Consider the following 23,142-nt stretch of genomic DNA (forward strand, 5'->3'; position numbering starts at 1 on the left):
CTCTCTCTCTCTCTCTCTCTCTCTCTCTTAAAAGACAGAAAGCCAAGGATGCTAACAGAACATGGCCAAGCATTCTTCAATGACTATGAATGCCACCTGAGCATTACTTCTAATATCTTCCTTCACATGGGCACTCCTACAATAAGCCTGGCTCTTCCAGTCAGGTTCAGAATGAGGTAAGGAGTCCTTTCCTCTCTCTTCAGCATCATTGGAAGTTTGGAAGCTGTGGAGATGCAAGCTGGGTGGAGTTGTGATGTTGGTCTCAAAAGCAATTTATTTCAGAACCATGGAGGAGTACATGGAAGGAGAAGCATTAGGAGCTTGCAACGTGGATACTGTGGAAAGCTTGCAGGATAATAGAAGGTCAAGAAATGATATGAATCTGAATCCCAGATCTGACATACTAGTTGTATGATGCTGAGCAAGTCACTCAATTTCTTTGGAGTTTTATTTTCCTCCTCTGTAAAATGGGTATGATAGTTTTCATTCTCTATCTTTTTGGATTTTGGAAGGAACAAGCTTTGCAAGCCTTCAAGTATAAGAGAATTACATTATTAGTATCCACTGGAGAAGGAAATGGCAACCTTTCTAGTAATTTTGGCAAGAAAACCCCATGGATAGTTATGGTCCATGGGGTCACAAAGAATCGGGCATGATTAAATGACTGAACAACAACAGATTGTTAGAATTGTAGACTGGGAACTGAAAGGGAAGAGGTCATCTAGTCCAACTCTCTTGTTTTACAGATGAAGAAACTGAGACCCCAAAAGGGTAAGGCATTTGCCTGAGTCAGGTAGCATGTAGAAGAGCTGACACTTGAAATGAGGTCCTCTTATTACAAACCAAGGGCTCTTTCCATAGCTTATTAACTTTTCCATGGTTAGTATTAATAATGAGTTAGGGCTATTATTATTCATATTAATGATTAAAGACATTTGGAGCTAGGAAGAACTTCAAAGCCCCTTAGTAGGCAAAGGGTTGACCACTCCGGAGCCTTTTATTACTTTATCCGGAGCTTTAATAAACCTCACACAGTCATAGAATATCACCAGAGAATTCTAGAATCCTCAAACAGGCACCCACACTGCCTATATACTGGAGAAAGGATTAATGGGAAAATAAAAAAGGCAATTCACACAAAACTTAAGGAAACTCCCAAAGACCTTTCACTGAATTAATAGTTAAGATAACTAAGCCAAATGCTTTTTTAAAAAAATTACTTAAATAGTCTCCACTCTCTACTTTACTTTGTAGGTGATAGAATTCCTCTTTTTCTTTCAGGGATTCAGCAATGAAGGCTCAGAGACATTGTGACAAGATAAAAGGAATAACAAACATACGGTATTTTGAATTCTCCACACAGCTACTTCAGTGATCAGCTGTTATTTCTATAACAATTATTTGCTGAGACACAGGAAGTTTCTTCACACCATCTTTGGCCAATATGAGCTGCACAAAACTCTATTTCCTTTGGTCCAGGAAACCCCTACAAGCAATCTTTTCCAGTGAATAGCAGGCTATTTCACACAAAGAAGATGCCAATGTAAATCTTTTGTTTGTTTGTTTGTTTTGGTTCAGGCTTGGGTTTCCATCCCACTAAGATGGAAATCTTTATACATGAAAATCAGCAACTTGTGGTAATGTATAGTCTTAAAGAAATGCCTGGGGCATTGAGAGGTTAAGTGACCTAACTAAAGTCACACAGTCAGGCAGGACTTGAACCCATGTTGATCCTCCACTTTATCACACTGAATCCACTGATTTCTTTTTCCGACAACACATCCTAGCTATTAATCATGTTGGTAGTGGTTGACATCTTAGCCTTAAGTCTTATTTTTTTTTTTAAATTGCTGGTATCTTTAGTTTTTTGCATATACTTCTCAATAGAGTTCTCTACCCTTTACCAGAGAACCATGTTTTATAACAAAAAAAGGAAAAAAGTTTTTTGCAAAACTAGCCAATGTGCCCACCAAATCTGACATTATATATTGTGTTTTACACCCAAAGTTTTATCTTAAAATAAAAAATGAACCTAGAGATGTAGACTGAGTTTCCCTGTATCCTCTCTGATCTACATTTATGTCCAAACTGTTGGTTGAAAGGTCCTTTTGTCTTTATGACAAGTACACAGAATTGTAATTTGCAGGTCGGTACCAGCCCCAAACCATACTTTAGAGAAAAGCTCATAGCTCTTTTTTTTTTCTTTTTTAACCCTTACCTTCCTTCTTGGAGTCAATACTGTGTATTGGATCCAAGGCAGAAGAGTGGTAAGGGTTAGGCAATGGGAGTTAAGTGACTTGCCCAGGGTCACATAGCTGGGAGGTGTCTGAGGCCAGATTTGAACCCAAGACCTCTCATCTCTAGGCCTGGCTCTCAATTCACTGAGCCACCCAGCTGCCCCCTGTTGTGATAATTAAAGCTTAAAGCTAAGAACGATATTTTCATTTGGGAAGGGACAGGATAAAGTAAAGACACACCTTCAATTCCTTCTCAAAGATTTCAATGATTACAAATTTGGGAGAAATTTCAATTTTCTCATCAGGTTTCTCTCTGCCCTTTCCCTTAGATCCTCCACTCCTCCCTTTCCTAGCTCCTCCTCCCTAGCCCATTCTATCAGAGAGGAGTTTTGGCTGTTTTATTTTTCTTGTTGAGAGTCCAGTTAATGCACTGAGTCATAACAATGGAGATCCTGCCATAGCCAGTGGCTTCTGAAGCTCTAGTGTCCCTCATTCCCCACCCCTTCCTCCCCAGCCCAGGCTGTGCTCAGGCATTCTGATATAGGAACCACAACAGCCCTTTCCCCAACGCTTAGCCTCCCTGCTCACCCTGGTGATTTGGATGTTGTTCAGCTGCTGCTGCCAGTGTAGAATGGTCTCCATTCGGTACACCCACATGTTAATGTTCCCAACCAGAACAGACTTGCCTACCCTCTGGACCAGAGTACACAAGGATGTGTAGAGAGTCTGCAACAACTCTCTAATCAGTCTGATATTTTGTTGGTCTTCAAGGACTTGGGAGGAAAAAAAATAAAGAAAAAATGATTACTTATTTAGTGTTTTCTTCTTCTTTTCTATATTTTGCATATCCCTTGAGTTAGTTTTTATTTTTCCAAGAAGCTCTTCCCTCAGGCAATTAATAACCAACAAGGATTTATTAGGTGCATTATAGGCCAGGGACTTTGTTAAGTGTTGGGGATTTAAAGTCAAAAGAGAAAGAGGCCTGATCTCAAGGAAGTTACATTAAAGACTGGAGAGGCTGTTCACCAGCTAAGACTGTGTTATATATGCTGGCGATGAGAATAGACTAGACCAAAGTGTTCATAGGGGAAGGAGATGGTTCGTTTTATCCCTGTGGCACAGAACAAGATAAACACATTAGAAAATTCAATGAAATGGGTCCTGATAAATTCCATAGAATGACAATACTTTGAGATTTTCAGAGTGATACCATTATTTTTTCTATCCATCTGTAAAAGTAATTAATTGGTGCCCTTCTCACGCCTTTAAAAACAGACACATACATGCACATGCATACACAGATAACAATGTGTAGATGTATATGTGTACAAATATATGTTAAAATAAATTTACCTTTTAGCACAACTTTTTCCAAAATGTTCATGAAGTTCTTTTGGGCGATGCCACTCAGGGAAGTGAGCTGTGATTTTGCTATCAGTTCCAACAGCTGTGGATAAAAATAGAAGTTGCCAGGCTTAGAATACAGAGGTGTTTTTTTTTTTCTTTCCTCCTCTAATCTGTGCTTTGAGTCATGTGACACAGTACAGATCCACACTGACGGCTAAAGAGATATATGGCAGGCAGGGCCAGCCACAGTGAGAAGCAGATGCTCAAAATAAAAGATAAATGGGAGCAATTAAAAATCCATAGCAGAGGAAGCGGGCTGAGGAATTTGATGCTTTTCTTTGAAAATATAAAGAATTTTGGCTTAAATCAGGACCACCCCATCCCATTTGTCCTCCTTTTGTTGCTCCCCGTGAAGCTCATGCCTGTTGAAAAGAGACAAGCTTGTTGTGACCTGCTACTAATGCTTTACCATGATCACCTCCCAAGTTGCAAAAGAAACAGACTCGGATTCTGCTTTTTTCTCTTTGTCCCATCCTTAATCTTGTAAAGAATTGGCAGTGAACCTCGAAATATTCAAAATAAGAACAGAGGAAGATGACTGGTAAGAATCAAGGTTCCGGGATAACCGGCTCCAAATAACCAAATGGATTGTATATTCGTTATCTAATTTGAATCATTATGGAGCCTTTTAGAGTTCACCAAAGTAAGTCACACTTTCCCAATGGAATCTGAATATAATTACATTTGGGGTATTAATGAAAAATTTCCTGCCCCCAAGTCTGAGGAAGCTAATATTATAATCTCGTCACTGAGACTGGAGGAGGAAGAGGGCTATGAAAGAAATTTTTATATAATTTTGTGAGCTGGAATGAACTTTAGAGATCAGTTAGCTCAATCCCTGTAATTTTTTTCTTGCAGATAAGGGAAGTAAGGACTGATGGAATTTAAGCAACTTGCCCAAGGTCATACAAGAAATTATTGGCAAAAGCAGCACTCATACCCAGGTTTCCTCTTATTTCCTTGTTGGCTGCTCTTTTAACTAGCCCATGCTGTCTCCCTAATTTTTGCAGCATCTGATTCACCTAAAATAAGGGCTCTTAAACTTTTTGGTATCCTGGACCCCTTTGGCAATTTTGTCAAGCTTTGTAGACCCCTGCTCAGAATCATGTATTTAAATGCATAAAAGAAAACATACAGGATGACAAAGGAAGCTAATTAGATTGAAACTGAAAGTAATAAAAATATGTGTGTAAATATATATATATAAATAAAGTTCATAGGCCTAAGCTTAAGGACCTTTGGTCTAGATCACCACTTGAATTATGGGTTTTGCACGCAACAAAGAATGGCTAGCATGTATAAACACTGAATTTGTTCATGACCATGTGCTGTGAGCTCATAGCAAAGAAACTTATTTCTGTTACTTGCTATTTAGCTCAACACTCTTCTCCAGGCATGTGACTGTCAATTGGGGAGCTGGAGTGGTTAAAAGTGACTGATCAACCCTTCCATTTATTGGCTTGCCAACACCCTGGACCAGAAGGCTGATGTTCTATTAATATCCTGTACCTCATATGACCCTCGAAAAGTAAGATGAAAGAAAACAAAAACCTAGATCATTGCTCAGAAGGGCAGGCTGCCTTGTACTGTGACTCATCATTAAGGGGAAAAACCCCCAACCCCCAACCCCAAGAAGGATTCAGACTGAGATGCCCATCCCAGATCCAAAGTCCAAAGTAACCACCAGCCACTTCACACTAACAGCGTTATTTTAAATCTTGTCTGAAAATGCTCCAAATCACAAGGTGTAGTGGTGGATGAGGTGTGAGGGGTATGGGGACTGTGAAACTGAGGAAGAAGAAGGCTTTTGGCATGAGAAGTTGCTTTGAAAGAAGAAATAGAAAGTGTTTGGTGGCTAATGGAGCTGACTGACCAATCAAAATATAACCTACTTGAGGCAGGGCCTTAGGATCTAGGACCAGAAAGGACTTTAGAGATCATCTAGGCCAGTGGTTCCCAAACTATTTTGACCTATCGCTCCCTTTCCAGAAAAAAATATTACTTAGGGCCCCCTGTCACATATACTATCACCACCCCCTTACAGTTATTCACTGCCCCCAAATGCACCTGTGGCCATCCCTGCTCCCTGGATCGCTGCAGCACCCACCAGGGGGTGCTGGCGCCCACTTTGAGAATCACTGATCTAGTTGAACCTCTTCATTTTATTGATAAGGATACTGAGGCTCAGACAGCTTTAAGTGATTTATCCAAGATCACACAGGTCGTGTGAAAGTCCATCCATCCATCCATCCATCCATCCATCCATCCATCCATCCATTCACTAACTCACTCATTCAACATTCTTTAAGCAGCTCCTCTTTACAAGCTGAAAAACCTTGGTCTTCTGTCTTAATCCAGTGCCCTTTTCATTGAATCAAGTTTCTTTGCTGTATGTTTTATGTTTATCCATTTTTCTCTTACCCAATATAACACTGCATATAGTTGCTTAATAAATACTTATTGCACGAACCAGTAATGGGTAGAAATTGCAAGAGGAAGATTGTGATTCAATATAAAGAATGACCTTAATAACGGAATAGGTAATGTTACTTTATAAACTCTAGGGTTTTAGGATTTTCCCAGCTCTGTATTTTAATCTTAATCATTCCTATGCAAATTCATTTTCCTTTCTGATCTTCAGCTTTCCAACCTTCAAAATAGGGATATTAGCACAGAGGCTAAAATGTGTGTAAATGTAAACACACACATACACAGCTGATAAACTTTGATGGTTTGAAGTGCAAATCACATGGCTAATGATTAGGAATACTAGAATTATCAGTCAGCTTGCTGTTTCATTTCGAACACTGATAGCCCCCTGTAATGATGTTTCCCCTATTCATGGAGCCAATGATTTCCCCGAGGAGGCTTCTGTTGCCCTATTTACAGATCATCTTGCTGACAGTGATAGTGATGACAGTAAGGTCTTATTGTCCTGGAAGAATTTTCACCTACTATAAAGTGTGAATATATCTAGGACTGTCTGCCGGCATCTTTAATTTGGATGTTTATGCTCGAACAAAGCGGAACGATCCCTTTTGGCATTTGCCGGACCTTTTGTGTTCAGGACAGCCTCAACAGCCTCCTTCCAATTTAGGCTTCAGCAGAGTCTTTCTGCTTTTGAAGAGGACCATTGAGAAAACCTCCGCTGAAGTCCTACCCCAGCGTCCCTTCATTATGGCATGGAGGTGACCCTGGATTCTCAAAGGCAATGCCAAGGGAACTCAAGTTCTGGCAAGTCCTATCAGGCTCTAAGGCTTCCTTCCAGCACCAGCCTGGGGATGAGCTCTGTTTCTGCCATCTGAGAAGCCTGGCGTCACAAAGTTCAGGACAGACTCATTACCAGACGGCTGCTTCTCGGATGATCTCTTTTTTTCCCCCTTTCATTGGAGGCTTAGAGGGAGAGGAGTGGTGAACAACAACTCAGGAAGAATTTTGATTAAGCTGTGAATGATTCGTGATGTGCATTATTCGAGGTTGTGCTCATGCTGGCAAAATCCTGGATGTTTCAAAGAAATGAAGTGAGTGGAGGGAAACTAGCATGAATATGATTCGGGTCTGGCATAGTCGCTATTTTTCTTCACCATCACTGTCAAGAATATTACAGATTTATAGAGAATCATAGGCTCTTTAGAACTAGAAGTGAGGTGGTACAGTAGAGAGAATGGGAGACTGGGAGTGAAGAAGATCAGAGTTCAAATTGAGCCTCAGATATGTCTTTTTTTTTATACCCTTACCTTATGTCTTAGAATTGATACAAAATTTTGGTTCCAAGGCAGAAGAGTAGGGGTTAAGTGATTTATCCAGGGTCTCCCAGCTAGGAAGTGTTTGAGGCCAGCACTGGACCCAGATCCTCCCATCTCCAGGCCTGACTCTCTATCCACTGAGCCACCCTCAGACACTTTCTGGCTGGGTTGACCTTAGACAAGTCATTAAACTCCTCCCTGACTCAGTTTCCCTCATCTTTAAAATGAGGATAACAATATCACCTCTCTTATGGGTCTGTCATGAGGTCCAAATGAGATAACAAGTGGTAAATGCTTTGCAAACTCAAAAGTGTTTGCAATCTAAAATATAAATATAGTACATATAGAAATACAAATGTATATATAATTATTACTATTAGAGAGAGAACTGGGTTTGTATGCTGGCTCTCTACTGTGTATGATCTGTGTGCCCTTCGGCAGGTTATTGATCCTAGTTTCCTCATCGGTAAAATAGGGGGTGAGGGAACCTGCATTTGAAGTGCTGGAAATACTAGGCAAACTCTAAGGTTTCTCTGCAGTGATAAATCCTGCAAGCTGGGATCTTTGAGTGTTGACTTGATGATACTCGAGCTGGTTCGGTCTCTTTCCTCGTTTTACAGATGTGGAATCTGTCTGCCATGTATCTTGCCACGACACATCCTAAAGTTATGACAACCTACAGCCCATCAACATGGAATCTGATAGGATGAAATAAGGGTCATGCCTTTTCCCTTTCATGATCCAGCATCAAATTCCCTTCTGAAAATAGTCAGGATGCTAATGATATATCCACGCTTTCAGGAAAAACCAAGTCTTGAAAGCTTATACCAACTCTATGTTGTAAATAGCGACCATTGGGATATTGGATTCCGTGGCATAACAGGGCAACAGGTGTGGGGGCTTGGTCTGCCCATTGGTGTTCCTGGCTTGGGCACACATGGGCTTCTCTTAAATGTTTGTTGAATGAAGGAAGGAGAAGGGGAAAGTTGGAAGGAAAGGATGAACCGGCTATTGTGAGTACCTTTTAAAAATATCAAATGAGGGGGCAATTAGATAGCACAGTGGATAGAGAGCCAGGGTTAGATTTGGGAGGACCTGGGTGCAAATCTTCCTAGCTTCATGACACCAAGTGCTTATCCCTTACTTTAGAATCGATACTTAGTATTTTGATACTTAATATTGGTTTTTAGACAGAAGGTAAAGGTTTTTAAAAAATGACGAATGAGAAGATAAACCTAGGTTTCTGATTTCTTTGGATTATATATTTCAATTCCTTTTTTTAAGCCCTTTTCTGTCTTAGTAAGAAAACTCTAAGATAGAAGGGCAAGGGCTAGGCAAATAAGAGTTAGGTGACTTGTCCAGGGTCATACATTAAGGAAGTATCTGGGGCCAGATTTGAACCTGGGTCCTTCTGATTCCAGCCTTGGCACTTGATCTACTGGGCCACCTAGCTGCCTCGGGTACTTCAATTCTTCAAAAACATTGTAATTTCATCAGTGTAGATACTTTGCCAACATAGGCAATAGGGTTTTGGAATAAACAGAGTGCCAGACTTGGAGTCAGGTACACCTGAGTGCCAATCCTGTCCCTGATACTGACATGTGGGTCTATGAGCAAGTCAACTGACCTCTCTGAGCCTCAGTTTCTTCTTCTGTAAAAGGCTACTATTGCCTGTGGTGCCTACCTACCAGGGTTGCTGTGAGTTTCCAAAGGATCACATAACCTCCTTAGAAAACTTTAAAGCACAAAAATAAAAGTCGACCATCACTATTCTTATCCCCATCAATGGACAACCAAAATAGCCCTGTAAATCTTCCCTTCATGGCCAGTTATCTGGGAATGAGCCTTTCTGAGCTGAACCAGCCTGCTCCTTGGAGGGGGCTTTGGGTCTTTCCAGACTGGGAGGATCTGGCCTGAGTTTCATGTTTCCTTGGCACTATCCTCAGGAACTCAAGATCATTTCCATGCCAAAATGAGGCACCAGAGGAGGTCTTTGGTAGAGACTAAAAAACCATTTTTTAATCCTTACTTTCTATCTTAGAGGCAATACTAAGTATTGGTCCCAAGGCAGAAGATCAATAAGGGCAATTAGGGTTAAGTGACTTGCCCAGGGTCACACAGCTGGGAAGTGTCTGAGGCTGGATTTGAACCTAGGACCTCCCATCTCTAGGCCTGGCTCTCAATCCACTGAGCCACCCAGCTGCCCCTAAAAAAATGAAAAAAGCAAACAAACCACTCACCTTCTGTCTTAGTATCAGGGTTTAAAATTTTTTTTAAAGGATTAAAAAATATTTAAGATAGAACAAGTGACAAAGACTGGGTAACTGGGGCTAAATAACTTGCTCAGGGTCACTGAGTCTGAGGCTGGTTTTGAACCCAGGCCCCTTTGATTCTAGGCCTTATATTCTATCCACTGAGCTACATAGCTGACTTTGGAGGTTTTAATGTTAAGAAAGAAAGAAAGGCCAGAAAGCAGCCGTCATGGAACTATTTCATGGGCAAGAACTGTTTGGTTCCACCTTCCTATATATCTTCAGACCAGTAAGAGTATTTTATTGAGGAACGGCTGAAAAGAGATGTGATTTTCATTTTATCTCTGTATAACTCTGGCAGTGTATGTGCCTGAACATACAGAGTGAATGTTAATTTGTATACATTTGCTTACCTAGCCGATTGAATACCAGAAACTGTGTATCTCCTTCCTCCCCTCTTAGTGGGGGTAAAGGAGAACAAAAGACAATTTGTCATGTAAGAAGTGAGGAGAATTTACCGGTAAGGATTGAACAATTACTCTGAAGGCAAAACCAAATAAAACAAAGATCTTCTACTCAATAAATGTTAGTAATTGTTTATAAACTTAATTATATCCATGGAGGAGGAGAAGGGAAGGAAAGGGCAATAAAAGGAGAATGAGGGAGAATGTGGAAAAAAGAGGAAAAGGGAGCAAATTGGGGAGGAAAGGAAGATAGTAGGAATGAGAAGGAAGGAAGGAAGGTAATAAAGAAGGAAAGAAGAAGGGAAGAAGAAAGGGGGTTAGGAAACTGAAGAAAGGAGAGAGATTTGGGAAGAAGGAAAGAAGAGAAAGAAGGAAGTACAGAATTAGAATGAGGGAGAAATGAAGGGGGAGAAGGGAGAAAAGGGAGAAGGAAGAAACGAAGAGAGAAGCAGAAGGAAAGGGAAGGAGAAAAGGAGGATGATAGGGGGTGGGAGGAAAGAGAGAAAGAAGGAAGGAGGGAAAATGTGGAAGGAAGAAGAGGAGGTATGATCACAGCTCCTGAATTCTATGTGGCTATTACCACCTGTCCTTATTGTATATATGTTATAATGAGAAATGACTAGTTTTTTTCCCCAGTAAGATAAATGCTTCTGAGAAACAGGATGAAGGAATGGGAGTCACTACAAACTAAAACCACATCCTGTCCTTGAGCCTCTGCTTTTGCTACTTCTCTGCCATTGGAGATTTGTCACAAATCTCGGCAAGGAGACCACCAGGATTTAAATAGCTTCCAAGATGAATGTGTAGGAGTGAGATCTTGTCCCTTCAGAAATGAATCGGTGTGTCCACCATTAGGTTATCATTGATGTTTTTGTGTGTTGGAATATTAGATCTGGAAGGATGTGCTAGAAGTAATGTAGTTGGGGCAGGTAATTGGCTCATTGGATTGAGAACCAGGTTTGGAGTCAGGGGGTCCTGGGTTCAAAACCAGCCTCAGATACTTCCTAATGCCTAGCCATTGCCCTTCTGCCTTAGAATTTTTACTAAGAAAAAGTTTCAATAATAAATAAAATTAGTTAAAAAATAAGTAGGATAGTCCAACTTTTTTTTTTATAAACGAAGAAAGAGGCCAAAGGACATGAAGACAGTTGTATAAGGTCACACAGCTAGTAAGTGGTAGAACTGGAATGCAAATTCAGGCCTCCTTCCCCACAAGAAAATGTTCTTTCTGTGAGGCTGTGTTGCCTTCCCAGGGAGTATCCTTTAAAAACAGTTTGGTGACAGCCTCCTGTAATGTTGTTCCACCAAGTCATGGAGCCACCTCGTGCTCTTGCATGGCTATGCTTGGACCTCGTTAGTTGTTATTCAAAGGCCTGACAAATTCAGGTAGGAAAAGCAGGCCCAAGTCTAGAGAGAGTAAAGCGGCAGATGTATATACATCTTTGAAACAACCATGGGAAGACTTACAGGATCTTAGGGAGGAGTGGAGGGTAGGGGCACAAGTATTTAAGTACCTTCAATATGCCAGTCACCTTGCTAAATGCTTTACAAATATTATCTCAGAAGGGCTTCTAGGTATGATAGAGCTCTAGGCCTGGAGTTGGGAGGATTTGGGTTCAAATTTGACCTCAACTCTTCCTAGCTATGTGACCCTAGGAAAGTCACTTAACCTCAATTGCCTAGTCCTTACCGCTCTCCTATCTTAGAATCCAGACTTAGTATCGACTCTAAGACAAAAGGTAAGGGTTTAAAAAAAACTCAACAAAACAAGGGGGCATCTGAGTGGCTCAGTGGATTGTGAGCCAGTTCCAGAGATAGAAGGTCCTGGGTTCAAATCTGGCCTCAAACTCTTCTTAGCTGTGTGACCCTGGGCAAGTCACTTAATGCCCTTTTTGCCTAGCCCTTACCACTCTTTTGGAACCAATACACAGTATGGATTCTAAGATGGAAGGTAAGAGTTTCAAAACAAAACAAAACAAGTACCTCATTTCAGCCTCACAACAACCCTGGGAGATAGTTATTTTTATCCTTTTTATTATTATCCTCATTTTACAGTTGAGGAAGCTGAGGCAGAGAATAAGAATAATTTATTCAGGGTCACAGAGCTGGTAAATGTCTCAGGCAGGTAAATGAACTCGGGTCCTTCTGACTCCAGGTCTAGTGCTCTATCACCTATAAATCACCTACCTGGCCTGATAGAGCTAGAAAGAACTTTAAGATCATTTAGTTCAATCTTTTCATTTTGCAAATGAGGAAAATTATGCTCATAGGGGAAGTGACTTTCCCAAGGTCACAACTCAGTAAGTGGTACTCACTTGAACCCTAGGCTGTCCAATAGTAACTCTAGAAGAAGTTTCCCAAGTATGTTCTAAACATAAGACATATCGTTAAGAACTGGAAGAGATTCATTTTCAAATTCCCCTCATGTGACAATGAGATTTTTCTAGCCTCCGTTACGGTGCACGTGGCTGATTCGAGAACATTTCATAATGATATCAAAGCCCTGACAGCATCCCAGCTTTACTGTATGTAATTTCTCACATTTCTGCCATTTCTGTTAATACCAGTGTTAAACACCCTTAAGAAGTCTTTGTCTTTTTTTAAAAAAATAACCCCCTAGTTTTATTTTGCTCTGTTCTCCCTCCATCAGACTTTGTTCTTTCAAAACCCTTATTTACTCAGTGGATGACACAAATTAAAACCATGGAAAGTTCTGGGTTGACATTGAGCCCAAACACTGACAGGTTGGATGAGAATCACTTTCAACCACTTTCAATCTTAGGGCATGTCAAGATTGGGTAAATATTATTTGCAAGTAAAATATCCCTTTGACTTTCTTTCTTTCTCTTCTTTCTTTCTTTCTTTCTTTCTTTCTTTCTTTCTTTCTTTCTTTCTTTCTTTCTTTCTTTCTTTCTTTCTTTCTTTCTTTCTTTCTTTCTCCTTCCCTCCCTCCCTCTCTTCCTTCCTTTCTTTCTTTTTTCTTTTTTTCTTTTTGAAAGAACAGTCAAATCTAGAAGAATTAATTGTACTTTCAACATAGCCAAAGTTAACCCTGGCCCCTTTGATTTGTCCTGAGGGCTGCTACAGATGAAAACACATTTCCATCCTTCCACTTAGCAACCTAAAATGGTTGTCTCTGGTCAAATACAGCAAATCTCATCTCCTCCAGTTGGTTTTCAAGGCCTTCTATAATTCCATTAACTTACTTTCCATTCCATTCATCAGACAGTTATTAAGCACCAATACCCTGTAGAACATTGTGCTATATACTGGGAAAGAGGCAAAGTTTAGATGAGACAACTTAAGCTTACAGTCTAGGAGAATGGAAAACAATAGGCAGAAATGCAAAATAACAAAAGGTACTTAAACAAAATATTATGTAAGCTGTGGGGAATGAGTTGTACTTCATTGCAGCAATCAGGGAAGACTTCTTGGAGGCATATTCTTCCCATACACAATAGAAAAGGACTGAAAACCTATAGGACAACACAAGTGAAGGGAGAAGGGCACTGCATTGGCATAAGTGCCCAATTCACTTGAGGTCATTCTAGGGTAAGTACCTGCCTCAGGGTGGCAAAATGTCCAAGGAGGCCATCATCAACCCTAAACTTGGCCTGAAAATGGCTTTAATCGAAGGCATCGGGTTTGAATTTTGGATCACAGGACCAGATTTCAGTAATTCATTTGCCAAACCACTGGTCAATTTAAGCTAAAACATTTCTTGTTTTGAGAAATGCATTCTTAGGAGGAAGAATGTGGCAACTTGTTGGAAGAATTAAAAAAAAAAAAGAATATGAGGGTGGCAATTTAGAAAAAAAAAACCCAACCCAAGAATATGCAGTAGTTATAGCTCTCACACAGAAGGCTCAGCTGCAGGGCACTGGTGGGAAGGCATCAATATGCTTCCCTGCTTGTCTGCCTCGATCCATCAGTACCTTTGGATGGGAATGAGCCTGTGCAAAAACCTCCAAGAACTTGGATGGTTGTGGATACAGCTGTAAAACAGTAGCCCCATTCTCATTCCACAGGGAACAATGGGTGGGGCAGGGTGGTGATTTGGGTCAAAAAACCCAGACCTCACAGGCCTGTAAAGTCTGCTAATGGGTGTGTGCATTCCATGATCCTTGCATTATCCCCACTGTTCCTCCTCGAAGCCCTCTTCTAATGCCTCCCTGGGCACGGAGGTGACCCTGGGTGCTCAAAGACTATGCCAGAGAAACACAAGCTCTGGCAGTTTCTATCAAGCTGGAAGGGCTTCAAGTTCAGGCCTGGCAAAGGGCTCTGCATTTGGTGTCCAAAGACTAGCCCAGCTAAATCCAGAGGCTCATCATCACAGGGTTGGCCACTAGGCAGTCTTTTTTTTTTTTTTTTTTTTTTTTTTTTTTTTTTTTTTTGGCCACAATAACTTCTGAAACCACCCATTAAACCATGAAGGGGCTGGGATCTGTTTCAATGGACCAAAGACCCACGGTGAAGAAACGACAGAATTTTGGAGCTCTGAACAAAGTATTTCCCTTTACTTAAAAGGTAAGTCATGGGAACTAGGAACAAAGAGAACATTCTGACCTTCAGTCTCACGAGGGAGCCAATATTGAACGCTACAGATTAGACCTCTACCAGATCTGTTCTTCCTACGTTATTGCTTTCATCTGGTTGCTCCCTTGCTTAAAAAGTTCCCATGACTCTTCATTGTCTACAGGACAAAGTCTAATTAGTTGGCTTGGCATCCAAGCCCCTTCTTAAGTTCTTATCTTCTCTCACGCTACTCCCCTAAGGTAAGACTGAGCTTTGGGCTGACAACCAGCCTAGAGATGACTCCTGAGTGCACCCTGTACTTTTCTGCCTTTGCATGCTTTCCCAAGTAGTTCTCCTTGCCTGGGATGCTCTTCCATTTCCTCCTTGCTTGGACGAATTCTACTCTTCTTCTAAGTCCTAGCTTAGACCTCCTCTGTGAAACCTCCTCCAACAACATGGTTCACTGAAGTTCCTTCCTTCTTAATAGGATTTTCTGTTTAGCCTTATTGTATCCTGGGCACTGAAACCCTATGGTCTTGTAGTTATTGTCAGCTACCTCTAAAAAGATCTACCTCTCTGCTCCTTCCCCATCTTTGCCTCCTGTCTCTGACCCCCTTCTTTGTATCCTCTTCCAATCCCATGCATTCTACACAGCAGGTAGAAAAATAAAGTCAGGAGACCTGGGTTCAAATCCTACCTCAGGCACTTAGGAGTAATGTGAGAATGGACAAGTCACTTAGCTTTCATAGCCTTTTCTTCCTCATCTTGCTTAACTCAGGAGAGAAGCATTTTGCAATTCTATGTCTCCCCATAAACTCTCTAATATGAGGCTCCACATAAATATGAGCTATTATTATTTTTTAACTCTTATCTTCTATCTTAGAATCAATACTGTGTATTGGTTCTAAGGCAGAAGAGCCATAAGGGCTAGGCAATGAAGGCCTCATATAGGTGTCTGAGTCCAGATTTTTTGAACCCCGGACCATCCATCTCCAGGCCTGACTCTCTATCCATTGAGCCACCTAGCTGCCCTCATGACTGATTATTATTCCTGGAACTGCCACCAGAAGTCTCAATTAGAGTAGAATGTGACAATTTAACTACTCACAATAACTCATAAAACACTTTACAAAGCACTTTTGCATCCTGAGCTCATTTATTTTTCCCATTGACCCTGTTAGGCAGAGAATGCAGGTTATTATTTTTATTTTATAGGAAGGAGGTAAAGTTCAGAGAAGGAAGGTGATTTGTCCAAGATCACACATTTAGTAGGCAGCAGAGCCAAAGATAGAATCCAAAGCTTTTGGCTCCAAATTCAGGGCTCTTCCTATTATTACACCAGGAGGCCTCCAGGAGGGACATTGAACTACTAAATTCTTCTTCTTTTTTCTTAAAACCCATATTTTCTGTCTTATTAACAAATCTAAGACAGAAGGGCAAGGGGGTTAAGGGACTTCCCCACAGTCACACAGCTAAGAAGTATTCTGAGAATCAGTTTCAAAGTAGCATTTAGGCACTCTAACTCCTGACTGGATATTTTCTCTGGCTGTCTGTCCTCCATGCTGGGAATGCCCTCTTCATTTCTGCCTCTTGTCTTTTCCCAAATAAAATCCCATCTTGTAGAAGAAGCCTTTCTTGCCTTCCCTTGTTAATATGTATCTCTTTCTTCTTGCCTCCATTAGATTGTAAACTCTTTAAGGGCAGGGACTGACTTTTGCTCCCCCACTCCTTTTTTTTTTTTTTAAACCTTTACCTTCTTTCTTAGAATTGATATTAAGTATACTGATCCATATTAAATGACTTGCCCAGGGTCACATAGCTACAAAGTGTCTAAAGTCATATTCGAAACCAGCACCTCCTGTTTCCAGGCTTGGTCCCCTCCCATTGAGCCATCTAGCTGCCCCTGTGTCTTTAGCTTCTTTTTATACCCCCAGTGCTTAGCCCAGTGCCTGGCACAGAGCAGATGTTTGATAAGTGTTGATTGACTGATAGCTTGTTTGTACGTTTTCTCTCCCATTAGACTGTGAGCTCCTTCAGAGCAGGGATGATCTTTTTTGCCCTTCTTTCATCTCCAGTGCTCAGTACTGTGCCTGACACATAGTAGGTGCTTAAAAATGCTTGTTGATTGACTGGTATTTGTGGATAGCTCTTTGTGGATTACAAAGCTCTTCAGGCACATTCATCTCATTTGTTGTTGTTCATAGCCACCCCTCTGAAGTGGGCAGGGCAATCATTTGATTACCTTCGAGATAATGTGTCTCCGATGTGCCCTGGTGACAGCTAGCATCTTTCAGAGAGCTCCTACTAATGGTAACTCCATTCCAACATCAGGAAGGAATTCTTCCTCTCCATCTCTTGAGTGGCAGAACCCGAATATGTTGACCTTCAGGTCATGGTGCAAACTAAATCTTTTCAGACTGTTACACCAATAGATAGGCTGTATCCTGATGTCTTAATATTCTAAATAGTTTTGAAATGATCTTGGAAATTCACAGTGAAAGATTATTCATTTTTAAAGGATGTGGGTACATTTAAAGGCCAAATAATACTGGGGATAAGCCCTAGACAAACATATATATATATATATATATATATATATATATATATATATATGAGCTCATGCAGGTTTTAAGCCTTAAAGGCACTACAAGATAACCACCATGTCTCTATGTATATAAAAGTGCTTCTTATCCAAGTCCAGGTTGGACTAGATGGTGTCTGAGGTCCCTTCTCAGGCAATCAGTCAACAAGCTTTATTAAGTGCATGCTATTGGTCAAGTGCTGTGCTAAGGACCGGGGAGACCAAAATATGCTCCTTGCCCTCCAGGAACTTCCATTCTAATGGAAGAGACAACACGCAAATAACCACGTATATACAAGAAATAGCCTATGATTCTGTAATACTTGTCTTTTTATGAACTTTTTGTATGTAACACCTTTGTTACCAAGTGGATTTTGAAAAAATGGACCATTTAAAAAGCTGTAGAATTTCTCATCTGTCATACTTACTAAACAGGTTTTTGAAACAGAAGCAGATTTTTTAATATGCATGCTTTTTAGAGACACACATTTTTCTCTTTTAAATGAACTTAAAATTAGTTAGACCTATATAATAGTTTAATGACTAGATCTAAGGATTAACTGTAGTAGAAAAATTTAGAGGATTAAAATCGGATGGATTAGAGAATAGGGAATTAGGGTACCTGGCACGACAGTTCCTCTAATACTCTAAGAGATCTGGGATCTCTCTGATTCAGCTATATCCTTTCAGTGATGAAGATTTCAATCCTTGGATATTTGTCTGAGCCTATTCATCACAAGGGTCCATCCCATATGCTGGAGGCTTTTTTTAAAAAAAACTTTTATCTTCTGCCTTTATATCAGTACTAAGACAGAAGAGTGGCAAGGGATAGGCAATTGGGGTTAAGTGACTTGCTCTGGGTCACATGGCTAGGAAGTGTCTGAGCCCAAATTTGAACCCAGATCCTTTTGACTGCAGGCCTGGTGCATTATCCATTGTCTACCTAGCTGCCTTCCTTTAATACTCTTTATTTTAATTCATTTTATTTTATTTCTCAAATCAAAGATATATTTTCTCAATTACATGTAATAATAATTTTCAACATACATTTTCCAAAATTATAAACCATCTCCTTTATGTCTTTCCCTTCTCCCACTCAGAGATGGTAAACTATTGATCTGGGCCATACATGTATATCAACTTCAACACTCTTGACAGCATGCAGGATGTATATTGGGTACCAGAGGATTATAGGTCCTAGAGTGGGCTCAGAGATCATCTATTCCAACCTCATTTTAAGAGATAAGCTCGCTGAGACCCAGGAGGTTAAGTGTTTTGCTCAAGATCACAAAGGTACTGAGCGTTAGTTGAGGAATTTGCACCTATGGCCTCTTCACTTGCTTTCACCACATAACCAATCAGCCCGTTGTTTTTTCCCAGTCCTGTTTCTCTGGATTATGCTCCTACACACTGTAATTGTAATTCTTCCCGGGTGCTCTGCTTCAGCCCGCTTGCATCTACCATCAGCCTTTCCACTGCCTTTTAAGTGATTTGGTGCATTTCAGAATCTTTAACCAAGAAAATGGATGATGGTACCCTAGTAATACTGAATGGCTCATAGTTCTCTAGCCCTTAATGTTTAACATGGCAATCTATCCTGTGGGGTGGGTAGTGCCATAATTACAGATAAAGAAACTGAGTCTTTGGAGAGATTGATTTGCTAAGAAGAGTCACACAACTATTAATCTCTGGGCTACGATTTGAACCCAGATCTCTTAATTCCAACTCTTTCTACTCTGGAAATAGCCTATGGTAGGGAAGAGGAATGAGCATTTCTATAGAATACAGCTCTTATTATTAATATGCCAAACACTGCATTTACAAATATTATCACATTTGATCCTCACAACAATGTTGGGAAGGAGATGCTGCTATTGCCCTAAAATGTGGAAACAGAGATAGACAGATATTACACAAAGCTACTAGAACCCAGGACTTTCTGACTGTTGGCTCGCTATGGCTAATGACTGATATCTCTGTGTGTGTGTGTGTGTGTGTGTGTGTGTGTGTAACGTACTTTAAGAAATTGAACTGTAATATCTATCTCACGGGGTTATCTGATGATTACAAAGAGTCCATCTGTAAAATGCCTTTGATTCCCCAAAGGAAAAAAATAAACAAACCTCAAAACAGAAACAGAGTGCCTGTTATTATGAAAGTGTTTTAAGGGTCAGAGTCAAATAACACCATTCTAGAAGTTGCTGAGGGGTTTGAGCAGAAGGAAAAAAATGGCAATTCTTCCTTCTCTAAATTAAGAATATTCTTCCAGTGTTCCTAAACCAAAATACTTTTTTGAGCACTCAGCAGTTTTTTCCTTTGTGACCTTAAGAAGATTTGATGGCAGGCCCCCTGGTGCACCGCATCCAGACTGCCACCGGTTTTACAAACTCCTTTGAATGGAGTAAAAGAAACAAATGCACTCCTTTTACTGAGTTCTGGAGTGAATGAGAATTTTTTTTTCATGTTAATGAATACATCTTAAGTCACCATCAGTTTTTTCCTTAAGAAAAGTTGGCTTCTTTTACAGCAACTTTGTTTGAAAGGATTGACAACCTAGGGAAACCTGGACTTCCCAAGGCTCCTCTGTGGCTGGAAGGCACAGCCTTCTTCCCTCCTAGGATCCTTGGCTTCCTTTAAGGATCAGCTCGTGGGCTAAGCTTTTCCTGAGCCCCTCTCTCCTTCCAATGATCAGGAATCTAGCTATTTGGGGAAATATTATACCTGTTCCTTAAAGTGCTCCAAACCCGATCCTCTAGGCTAGACTCCAGATTACCCTAAGCTCTGTGACCAAACCTCGCCCGATGCCCTCTGCCTGGCCCAGTGACATTCATTCTGGGTTGAAGAAAATGTCTTGTGTTGACCTGTCCTGGGGAAACAACAACTTAGTGAGTCAAACAGAGGGAATTATTTGCCCAAGAGCATGTCTTGTATTAATCACTTGTTTTGGGAGATTGATGTCTTAGTGAGTCAAACAGAGAGAATTATTTGGCCAAAAAGTGTGGGGCCTTCGTGAAGAGTCTGTACCTAAAGTGGAAGGCCAGGTTTGATCAGATCTGTTCAGGAGGCCTGGCTTGTATCTGTTTAGACAACAGGTGAGTGATCCAAGGCTGAACTCTCTTGAATGTCATCTCTTTGGCTGGCAGTTTTGAATCATTTGACTCAATGAGCTTGCCCTGGGAAGCAGGATGAGCTGGCCAAAAAATCCTCCCACTTCAGAACCTAAAACCCAAACAGCTGCAGCTTCCCAGGTTGAACCACTGACAAAAATGCAAAAGGGAGCTTAAGGGGGAAAAAAAAGATCCAAACAAAAACAGAAAAATGCCACCAAGAGAAAACAACCTCATCTGGAAACTGCTCAGGGAAATGTTCTTGCATTCTCCCACCCATCATCATTCACTCCCATTGGGCAAAGTGAGTTCCCAGGACGTCGTATTATTGCAAATGGGAGTTCGAAGTGGAAAGCAACAGCTGAAAACAGGTAGTTTCAGCTTTAGGTAAACCCGGTATTGGATACGGCATCACATGGGGCGGGGGTGAAGAAACACTCATATGATTTGGACTCTGATATAATTCTTCTGCCCGAGCCAAGAATGTGTTGAGGACAGCTGAGAGTGCAAATTGAAGAGGGACTAGAGGGAGGTCATCTAGGCCAGAGAAAGTCAGCAGGGGTGCACAGGGTTCTAAGACCGATGGTGGCACTCCACCAACTCGGCTATCCTTGAATCCTCTCTTAGGTTAGCCTCATAGAACACTGGAGTTGGAAGGGACCTCAGAGACCATCTAGGCCAGCCTCCTCATTTTCTAATTGAGGAAACTGGGTCTAAGAGATGTTAAGTGACCTGTCTAAGGGCATACAGCTAGTCAGTAGCAGAAATGTGACTAGAGCCCAGTCTAATGCTCTTTATACTACTATCCTGTGTGTTTCCAGATTATATTTCTCAACTTCAAGTCCAGAACTCTAGTCTTTATGGCACCTAGCTCATCACTGACTATATTCAAAGAGAGGTAGTAGGGAAGTTAAATTTTAAAAGACTAGATATTGTTTAATATTATTATATAACTCTTTGGAAATAACACGAATCTCCATTTATACAGAACCTTATGGTTTGTAAAAGGAGATCTCGGAGAGGGGGAAAACCTCACAATAATGTAGGTGCTCTAGTTATTATCTCCATTTGACAGATTAGGAAATGATGAAGTGAGAGGAATTAAGTGACTTGTCCAGGGTCACTTAGCTGTAAAGTTCCTTCCTTCCTACCCTAACTTTATGTCCAGAGTTAAATGATTTGGCCAGGGACACATATCTAGGAAGTATCTGAGACCAGATTTGAACCAGGTTCTTCAGATTCCAGCCCTGGCCCTGGGCTACTTCGCTTCCCCAGCTAGAAAGTTTCCAAAGAGAGATTTGAATCCAGGTCTCTCTTGACTCCAAGACTAACTTCACTAAGCTTTACTGAAAGACTATTTTTGGGGTGGTTGATTCATTTGTCCTAATGGGACATTTTCCTCTTCCCCTTTCCTAAGTGCTATCTTTGGCTTGGGGCATTGCTGCCATGTGGTCTGAGCTGTGTTTTCCATTTATCTGTCGGACAGATTTAGAATGAAAAATAGTGGAAATATAGATCATTTAAAACCGCTCGCTAAAAAGAGTAGCTTTGGTAAGTTTTGTGTTGGGCCCAGCCTTCTGAGTTAGACCTAAGTCAAGCTGGTGGAAAGCTTCCCCCAACATTATATTAGAGCAGGATAATATAAAGCTCTTTGTTTATCTGCCACTCACAATTCACAGCCAATTATAAGATTCTAACGTATTGGGACAGCTAGGCATTGCAGTGGAGAGAGTATTGGGCCTAGAGTCAGGGAGACTCATCTTCCTGAGTTCAAATCTGGCTTTAGACACTTCCCCACTGTGTGACCCTGGGAAAGTCACTTCACCTCATTTGCCTCAGTTTCTTCATCTGTATAAAATGAGCTGGAGAAGGAAAATGGCAAACCACTCCACTATTTCTGCCAAGGAAACCCCAAATGAAGTCGCAAAGGGTCGGATGAGACTGAACAACAACTCTACAGGTCAATAGGCAAGATGTTTCACCCTGGATGCCTACCCGTACAACATAGTTGAACCTTCTAGAATCCAGAATAGCAGTTGAGAAGTCGAGCCGGTTGAAAGCTTCGCCCAAGGTACAGTATCCATGGCGCTGAAAGTGAGAGAGGAAGACTGGAGTCATTTTTTGGTTAGGCTGAGTTTATTCTGATCAGTAATCCATTCAGGACCAGTTTCTGATTGATCTTCAACTTCCTGGGCCCACCCTGCCTCTCTGTTGCAGCAAAGAGATGAGCTAAGACAGAGACAGGCGGAACAGCTACCTAGTTTCAGATATCGGTTGGATTGTTACATGAAAGTTTGATACTCAATGACCAGAATGTAACCTGAAGAAGTTGTCGTTTTATATCCTTTTCTACTACCCCACATCACAGAATTTGGGTTAGAAGGGAGTTCAGTTGGCTATCTAGTCCGGTTTACATCCCAAAAAGTATCCTCACCACAACCATCCAACAAGTGGCCATCCGACCTCTTCCTGAAGATCCCAAAAGAGGAGACCTGCCATCTCCTGGAGCAGCTCTTTTTTAACTCAGCATTTAGATGGGAAAAAGCCAACTGTCCAATTCTGCCAAATTAATTAACCGGCTCTAATCAGATCTATTGATGGGCACTTACTTCTTTAGTGCTTCCTTTGTGGACGTAGATCCATTTTTCCTGGTGGAAATCTGAAAAAGGGACAAGAAGATACTTCATCAGTCCTCAGTGGAATTGCCCAACCTTTTAGGTGTGTTTCTTTTGCAGCTGTTCCCAGGTTTAATGAAAGTTTTGAAAGAAAAGCCAGGGATCTAAGCAGTGGCATGTGCTCTACTGACTCAGTCCACGACTATGTAAATGTTTAA

The 23,142-nt window shown here is 41.0% G+C and overlaps 1 protein-coding gene across 3 annotated transcripts in view; it reads right to left on the minus strand.

The window, feature by feature from the left end:
* Positions 1-23,142, minus strand: part of FBXO32 (F-box protein 32) — a 43,904-nt gene that overhangs the window by 6,726 nt on the left and 14,036 nt on the right. For 2 of the 3 annotated variants that reach the window (XM_044669009.1, XM_044669005.1), the window contains exons 3-6: positions 22,919-22,968; positions 22,305-22,397; positions 3,591-3,684; positions 2,826-3,010 (exon numbers count right to left, since the gene is read on the minus strand). In XM_044669009.1, the coding sequence (XP_044524944.1) occupies positions 2,826-3,010; positions 3,591-3,684; positions 22,305-22,397; positions 22,919-22,968 (422 nt within the window). The remainder of the gene's footprint in view (positions 1-2,825; positions 3,011-3,590; positions 3,685-22,304; positions 22,398-22,918; positions 22,969-23,142) is intronic. The other variant, XM_044669014.1, reaches the window with a different exon arrangement.

The sequence above is a fragment of the Gracilinanus agilis genome, chromosome 1, assembly GCF_016433145.1.
Source record: "Gracilinanus agilis isolate LMUSP501 chromosome 1, AgileGrace, whole genome shotgun sequence".
NCBI classification, from domain to species: domain Eukaryota; kingdom Metazoa; phylum Chordata; class Mammalia; order Didelphimorphia; family Didelphidae; genus Gracilinanus; species Gracilinanus agilis.